At 48.4% G+C, this 8372-nt stretch overlaps 1 protein-coding gene across 1 annotated transcript in view; it reads left to right on the top strand.

Annotated features, from left to right (window-relative positions):
- The first annotated feature begins 46 nt into the window (after positions 1–46).
- The window catches only part of stx1b (syntaxin 1B), a 54947-nt gene continuing 46621 nt past the window's right edge, over positions 47–8372 (top strand). Inside the window, exon 1 of the mRNA XM_027276313.1 lies at positions 47–468. Coding sequence (XP_027132114.1) covers positions 439–468 — 30 coding nt within the window. The 5' untranslated portion in view covers positions 47–438. The remainder of the gene's footprint in view (positions 469–8372) is intronic.

Here is an 8372-nt window from a genome sequence, read left to right as displayed (position 1 = left end):
CCCCCCCTCCCTCTCTCTCCCCCTCTCTCTCTCTCTCTCTCTCTCTCTCTCTCTCTCTCTCTCGGTTTTCCTGCCGGGCTGCTGCGTTGCGCGCTGCGGGGCCACACTGCGACCGCACCGAAGGAGGAAGAGGAGAAAGCCGCGGACCTGAAGGGGGCCAGCCTGAGCCAGAGCGGCGGAGAGGCGCGATAAAGCCGAGGAGCAGCAGCGGAGCGGAGCGTGGAGGATCCAGCAGCTGAGCCGCAGACGCGTCACTCTTCCTCCTCATCTCTCAGAGCGACAGAAGCGAAGAGGAGACAAAAAAAAAAAAAAAGCTCTTGTTGGAATCTCGGAGCGCGAAACGACGAACGGCGCGGTGTCGGACACCTCCCCCCCCCTCCCCTCCCGGACCAGGGCCGATTCTCCGTTAATCAGCAGCCAGCTCGGCGCGGCGACACCATGAAGGACCGTACGGCGGAACTGCGAAGCGTAAGCTGCATCCATCATTCTCCTTTCTGTGCGTGTCGGCCTCCATGTTCCCCCGCAGGCAGCTGCGGCCTCTCGGCTGCGCTGCTGTGCGGGGCGGTGCGGTGCGGGGCGGTGCGGTGCGGTGCGGGTGATTAAACCTGCACATACAAAAAAAAAAAAAAAAAACCCATTAGTGGTGTTTTCGGTGTGTGTGCGGGGCGGTGATGTGCGGGCTGTGTGGAGGTTGCGGGGTCGTGTTGCGGCTCTTCATGCCGCGCATACAGAGTGCTGCTGGTGTGTTTGATTTGTTGTCAGGTGTGCACCGACTGCTGGAGGTCACGAGCTCCATCAGCTCATTTCTGTCGGTGTTTCCGCCGCTCAGACGCGGGACTCACGCGCGTCTCGGCGGGTTTCGACGCAGAGGCCCTGCTCGGGTTTTTCCCTCCTCCTCTCACGCGCGCAGCGCTGCATGCATGATGGGAAAAAAAACGAAATCAAAAAATCAAAAATCTAAATCATGATGCGGCCGTGCACGCGTGCCTGGTGACCTGACGGAGGAGGTGGAGGAGGTGGAGGAGGAGGTGGAGGAGGCTCTGGACCAAATGCAGTTTTTTTTTTTTTTTTTTTGAGGCCGCATCCTGCAGCCCGCGCCGCGCCGCGCGCGCCTCCTCCCTGACAGAGAGCCGCGTGCGTGTGGAGCATCGGAGCCGATCAGGATGATCGATCCGCGGCCGGATCAGGAATCAGGAGCCGCTTTGATCGGCCGCTGCTCCGCGTGTCTCCTCCCGCCTGTGCGGTGATAGTGTGGAGGAGGGGTGGAGGTGGGGGTGTGAGGTGGGGGTAGCCTCACCCATTTTATGACTGTGTGGCTCCGCATCGGGTGAGACTGGAGGCTTTCACGCGTGCGGTATGCGGAGCGATGCGGTGCGGGGGTGGAGGGGGTGGGGGTGCTTTGAGGGAACAGCTGACTCTGGTTGGGCTGAGGTGGTGGGATTTTTTTGGGGGGGGGGGGTCACATCAGCTCTGCAGCTCCTCCACCACCTCCACCAGGGTTCAACCGGGTTCGCGTCAGAGAAGAAGTGAAACACACACACACACACACACACACACACACACACACACACACATCAATCATCAGATCAGCTGATCGATCCTTTCATTGATTTATTTTCTGATTCTCTGGATGATCGATCAATAAAGCAGCTGTGTGTGTGTGAGAGTGTGTGAGTGTGTGAGTGAGTGTGTGAGTGTGTGTGTGAGTGTGTGTGTGTGTGTGTGTGTGAGTGTGTGTGAGTGTGTGTGTGTGTGTGTGTGAACACCGCCTGGAGTTTACCGCACTGCTGTCCATCCCTCCATCACTTTCATCCCCTCCACACTCTGTCCTCCATTTTCTATCCCTCCTTTTTACATCCTCCCCTCCTTCTCTCCTCCTGTCCTCTCTCCTCCTCTCCTCTCCTCTCCTCCTCTCCTCCCTCCATCATCTCTCACAGTTTCCTGTCTGAATGATGTCGTCCATGAGTCATGTGACATGAACTTCACTTCCTGTAAAGAGCCATGAGCATCGTGGTCACGTGACCATCATGTTTCCTCCTTCTGTGGTGGTTTCATCTCTCCTCCGTCCTCCTTGTCTCCTCTCCTCCATCCTCCTTGTCTCCTCTCCTCCGTCCTCCTTGTCTCCTCTCCTCCTCTCCTCCGTCCTCCTTGTCTCCTCTCCTCCGTCCTCCTTGTCTCCTTCCATCCCTCCATTTTCCCGCCCAGCTTTCATCATCGTTCAGGCTCTCTCCTTTCTGTCGGCCATGTTGGATCCTCATCACGTCAGCGGCATAACGAGATTTATGTAACTGTCCAAATCACGGAGACACGGCCGCTCTCCTCCTCCACCTCCTCCTCTTCCTCTTCCTCCACCTCATTCTCCTCCTCCTCATCCTCCTCCTCATCCTCCACCTCCTCCTCCTTCTCCACCTCCTCCTCCTTCTCCACCTCCTCCAGTAAACTCTGAATAACTCTGCTCCTTTAAGATGAAGTCTTGGTCTCAAAGCTTCGTCAGTCTGAGCTGCAGCGTGGTGAACTCAGGGACGTTTGTAAAGTTTCAGATTTCTGACAAAATGATTCTTTTTGGAGAAACATTCAGAAACATTTAGGAACATTCAGGAACATTCAGAAACATTCAGGAACATTCAGAAACATTCAGAAACATTCAGTTTTGTGATAAACGTGTTACTGAGGGTAAAAACGCTGCATCATTGTTCTACCTGCTGCAGGAAATGCTTCGTCATGTTAGGCCGCCGTCGCTGTCTGCAGCAGGTGTCCGTACATTTAAACGTTCCTGTAACGTTTCTGTAACGTTTCTGTAACGTTTCTGTAACGTTTCTGTAACGTCTGTGGGTTTTTTGTGGCGCTTGTTGCTTCAGTCGATCAACACGTGCAGTGAAGAAGAGTCGGGATCAGCTGGTGTCAGCAGATTCAGGCTCAGAGCGTGGATGGTCTGCAGGTCTTCAGGTCTGCAGGTCTTCAGGTCTGCAGGTCTTCAGGTCTTCAGGTCTGCAGGTCTTCAGGTCTTCAGGTCTTCAGGTCTTCAGGTCTTCAGGTCTTCAGGTCTGCAGGTCTTCAGGTCTTCAGGTCTTCAGGTCTTTAGGTCTTTAGGTCTGCAGGTCTTCAGGTCTTCAGGTCTTTAGGTCTGCAGGTCTGCAGGTCTTCAGGTCTTCAGGTCTTCAGGTCTTTAGGTCTTCAGGTCTTCAGGTCTGCAGGTCTTCAGGTCTGCAGGTCTTCAGGTCTGCAGGTCTGCAGGTCTTCAGGTCTGCAGGTCTTCAGGTCTTCAGGTCTTCAGGTGGAGCTTTGTGTCTTGTTGTGGAGCTCTGAAGCTCTGTGGCTGTCAGCTGATGATGCTGTGAGAAGAATCACAGAGACAAACTGTGTCAGACTTTGAGGTACTTGTACTTTACAGTATTTCTGTTGTGATGATACATTTGAATGAAAGCTTCATTCACAGATTCAGTAAATAACTGAAGTGACGAACACCTGAACGCATCAAGAAGATGAATTATTATTAGAATTTCAATTTTCTGACATTTTCAGTCACAGAAACTTTATTATTATTTTACAGACAAACGCCTTCAATGAAATGACGAATAATAATTATTCATTATGTAGCAGCTTTAACAACAAAGTACTGAGAGTACTCTCAGTACTTTGAGTACGTGTTGAACTTGTGCTGAAACATGAAGTGCAGTATTTGTACACGCAGTACTCGATGTTCTGTGAACATGGAGAAACAAAGAAGAGGAAGCAAAGCCTGCTGGGTAATAAACCGCTCAGCTGTGTGTGTGTGTGTGTGTGTGTGTGTGTGTGTGTGTGTGTGTGTGTAGCTGCTGTTAGCTCAGGTCTTTACTGCTGTTAGCTCAGTCCTGTTGATGCTGTTAGCTGTGTTAGATCCAGTGCTGGGTCCAGCATGCGTGTTACCTCAGTCTGTCCCACTGCTGTAGCTCAGTCGGTTTAGCTGCTGTTAGCTTCAAATCGTTAGCTTGCTAGTTTAAATCATTCGTTTAGCTGCTGATAGCTGCTGTTAGCTCAGTCTGTTAGCTGCGTGTTAGATCAAGTCGGTTAGCTGCTGTTAGCTCAGTCTGATATAGCTGCTGTTAATCCTATGTTAGGCAGGTGACTGTTTTAGCTTCAGCAGTCTGTCAGCTGCTGTAGCTGCTAGTTAGCGCAGTCTGTTTAGCTGCGGTTTAGCATCAGGGTATGAGATCCCGTCGTGCAATATATAGTAAATACGGGCCTAATGGAAAAATAGTTATTAGTGACTGAGTAATTCAATTTCTCTCTGGCGCATTAGTCATGTATACGGGGGTTAGTTCCTAGTCAGCTGTGATTCGGCACACTGCCTAAAAAACTAATAAATTTGGAAAACCACGTATGCTCAGTGTGTTAGCCTGTCTGTTAGCTTTGCTGTTAGCTCATCCGTTAGCTGCTGTTTTAGCTCAGTCTGTGTAGCTGCTGTTAGCTCAGGATCTGTTCATGCTAGGCGGTTAGCTGCTAGTTACAGCATCCTGACAGTGTGTTAAGCTGCTGAATTAGCGCTGTTAGCTCAGTCGGTTAGCTTTGACAAGTTTGCAGCTATCTGGTTAGCTGTTTGCCTGTTAGATCAGTCTGTTAGCTTGCCTGTTTCAGCTGCTGTTATAGCTCAGTACGCTGGTTGCTGCTGTAGTACTCAATTACCTGTAGCTCAGAATGCTGTGGGGAGCTGCTTGTCAGCTCAACTCTGTCAGCGTGCTGTTAGCTCAGTTCTGTTAGCTCAGTCTGTTAGCTCAGTCCGGTTAGCTGCCTGTTAGCTCAGTCCTGTTAGGCTCAGTCTGTTTAAGCATGCTGTTAGCTCAGTCTGTTCAGCTGCGGTTAGCTCAGTTCTGTTTAGCTCAGTCCTGTTAGCTCAGTCTGTTAGCTGCGTTGAGCTCTCATCTGTCCCAGCTCGGTTAGCTCGCAGTCCTGTTAGCTGAGCTGTTACTATTTTCACATCTGTTAGCTTCAGTCGGTTAGCTGCTGTTACTGCTAGAGTCTGTTAGCCTCAGTCCTGTTAGCTGCGGTAGCTCAGTCTGTTACTCAGTCTGTCCTGCTGTTAAGCCGTCAGTCCTGTATAGCTGCTGTTAGCTCAAGGTCTTAGCCGATCAGTCTGTTAAGCATAGCTGTTAGCTTGACAGTCCTGTTGTACACAGTCTGTCAGCTGCTTTAGCTCAGTTCTGTTAGCTCAGTCTGTTTAGCTGCTGGTAGCTCAGCGGTTAGGCTGCTGTTAGCTAGTCCTGTGCGTGCTGTTAGCGGTCAGTCGTGTTAGCTCAGTCTGTCAGCTGCTGTTAGCTCAGTCTGTTAGCTCCAGTCTGTTAGCTGCTGTGTTAGCTCAGTCTGTTAGCTGCTGCTATTAGCTCTGTCGGTTAGCGATGCTGTAGCGCAAGATCTGTTTAGCTCAGTACTGTTAGCTGCTGGCTGTTAGCTCATCTGTTTAGCTGCTGTTAGCTCAGTCTGATCGCTGCTGGTTAGCTCAGTTTGTGTTAACGAGCTGAGTAACTAACGAGCAATCACGCTGATCATTGATCTGGATTCAGCAGCATGTGTCCTGGTGTTAAAGAAATACAGAGCCACCAACCCCCCACCCCCCTGACTTAATCAATAAAAACACGATACTAGAATGCCACACACACACACACACAACACACACACACACACACACACACACACACACCACAAAAATGAGCGGTTTATTTTACCCAGCAGCTTTGCTTCTCTTCTTTGTTTTCTCATGTTCATCAGACATCGAGTAATGAGTGTAACAAATACTGCACTTCATGTTCAGCACAAGTTTCACACGTTACCAAAGTACCTGAAGATACATCTCAGACTTTTTGGTAAAGCTGCTAGAATGAATATTATTATTAGTCATATTCATTGAAGGCGTTTGCGGTAAAATTATAATAAAGTTTCTGTGACTGAAATGTCAGAAAATTGAAATTCTGAATAATAATTCATACTGTCGTGACAGCGTTCAGTGAGTGTCGTCACGTTCATTATTTACTGAATCTGTGATGAGCTTCAGTCAACTGGTAGTCATCAAAACAGAAATCTGTAAAGTAGCAAGACCGAATCAAGTCTTGACACAGTTTTGTCTCCTGTGAGTACTTCTCACAGGCATCATCAGCTGACAGCACACGAGCTTCAGACTCCACACAAGACCAAAGCCTCCACCTGACTCAGACCGTGCAACCGACACTGAAACCTGAAACCTGCAGACCTGAAGACACAGAGTACCTGAAGACCTGCAGACCTGAAGACCTGAGACCCTGGACCTGCAGACCGAAGACCTAAGACTGAAGCCTGAGACCTGAGACCGAAACCTGAAGACCTAATGCAGACCGAAAGTACCTGAAGACGCTAACAGACCTGAAGACTGCAGACCTAAGACCTGAAGACATAAAGACTAGGACCACACAGACCTAAAGACTAGACCTAAGAACGCAGCGGACATCAAGAAACCTGAAGACCTGCGACCTTAAAGACCGGTGAAAGACCTGAAGGACCTGAGACCTGAGACCTAAGACTAGACCTGATACTGACCTGCAGACCTGAAAGACCTGCAGACAGACCTAAACCTGATACCTAAAGAGACCTGAAGACTGCAGACCTGAGACGAAGCCTGAAGACCTAAAGACCTAAAACCTAAAGACCCCTAAAGACCTAAAGACCGAAAGCCTAAAACTGAATACCTGAAGACCTAAAGAACCTGCAGACCATGAAGACCCTCAACCTGAAAGACCTGAAGACCTGCGAACCTGTAAGAACCTGCAGACCCTCAGGACCTTCAAGCACCTGAAAGAACTATAAGACATGCAGCCCTGCAGACCTGCAGACTGAGACCTGAAGACACCTGGAAGACCTGAGACATGCAGTACCATCACGCTCTGAGACCTGAATCCTCTGACACAGCTGATCCGATCTTCTTCCCACTGCAACGTGTTGATCGACTAAGCAACAAGGTCGCCACAAAAAAACCACAGACTTTTTACGAAGAAAGTTACAGAACGTTACACGTAAGAAACCAGTTACAAGGAACGTTTAAAGATGTACGGACAACCTCTGCATTTAAAAAATGTACGGACAACAAACCTAGCATGGAGGACAGCGAAAGAACGGCGGCATAAAACATACGAAAGCACATTTCCTGGCAGCAGGTAAAAAAACATGAATGCAAGAATAGAAAGGCAGGCAAGGAAGAAAAAGAAAAAACAGAGCAAAGGGAAGGGGAAAAGGCCAATCGCGACTGGGGCAAGGGAAAAGGGAATGCACGTGGACAAAAAAAGGGAAGGAAAGCAGTTTCTTTAAAGGAACTTATTTAAATATAATGAATCTATTTTGGTAATAAAGTTAAACCAAGGAGAAAAAAAGATTAAATGTTTATTTTACTTTTAACAACCATTTTACCTTTTAAAGGCATGAATACGCTTGTTTTGTTCAGATTGTTAGTTTTGTTTTTAGGGTCTGAAAGGGCATGGGAAAAGGAGGGAAAAAAGGGTATAGAAAAGAAACAATTATAACCAAAGGCAAGGGGAAGGGGAGAAGGAGGGGAAAGGTGAAGGAAAGGGAAAAGGGGAAGGAGGAAAGGAAGGGTAAGCGGCAGGTAAAACAATGATGACAAACGGGGGAATGGAAGAGTAAATAAACATAATCCAGGATCCGATAATCGGAAAAGAATGGCATAATGGGAAAACAGGAACGGGGCCGGAGAGAAGATATAGGACAATTGGGAAGCGAAGACAGTGATTCAGACAAGACGCAAGGATAGCAAAGGGCCAGTGCTTTTGGATAATTTATTTATTATTGGTGGATACGAGACATTTGGTCGAAATTTGTGAAATAGGGTATGAAAGGTTAAACCAATGGGATATAAACTGGGGTGTTAAACAGGTAGAGGGGGAGGGGGAGGGAGCTAGGGGATCAGAGCGAGGGAGGAACGAGGGAGCAGGGAGCGGTGAATTTATAGTGGAAACGGGAATAAACCAAAGATAACGACAAACTCAGTTAACGGGCGAAAAAAGGAAAACACTATTAATATACAAAGATCAAGGGAAAAAGCTCAATGAATGTAAAAGTCCTGGGATACCGCAACAAACCGAGGACAATCCTGGACAGATAAGGGGGAAAATGGGGACAGTGCTGTCATGACTGAAATGTCTTACGCAGTTCTACTATCTGACTTGTTCGCAAATAGGAATCCTGAGATTTGGTGTACTTGACAAGGATGTTAAAGTGCTATCGACGCAACACTGTTCCGAACAACTAGGGAAGAAATAGAAGAAAGAAATTTAGATGGTTCTTCTGAGTAAATGTTATTTGCATGTTGACAGCTGAATTTTACAGGTAAAGTCTGACTTTGTTTCTGTTTCCTG

Source organism: Larimichthys crocea, unplaced genomic scaffold (assembly GCF_000972845.2).
Source record: "Larimichthys crocea isolate SSNF unplaced genomic scaffold, L_crocea_2.0 scaffold33, whole genome shotgun sequence".
Classification (NCBI taxonomy): Eukaryota; Metazoa; Chordata; class Actinopteri; family Sciaenidae; genus Larimichthys; species Larimichthys crocea.
The sequence above is the reverse complement of the archived record's forward strand: the minus strand, read 5'-3'. Positions and strand labels throughout refer to the sequence as shown.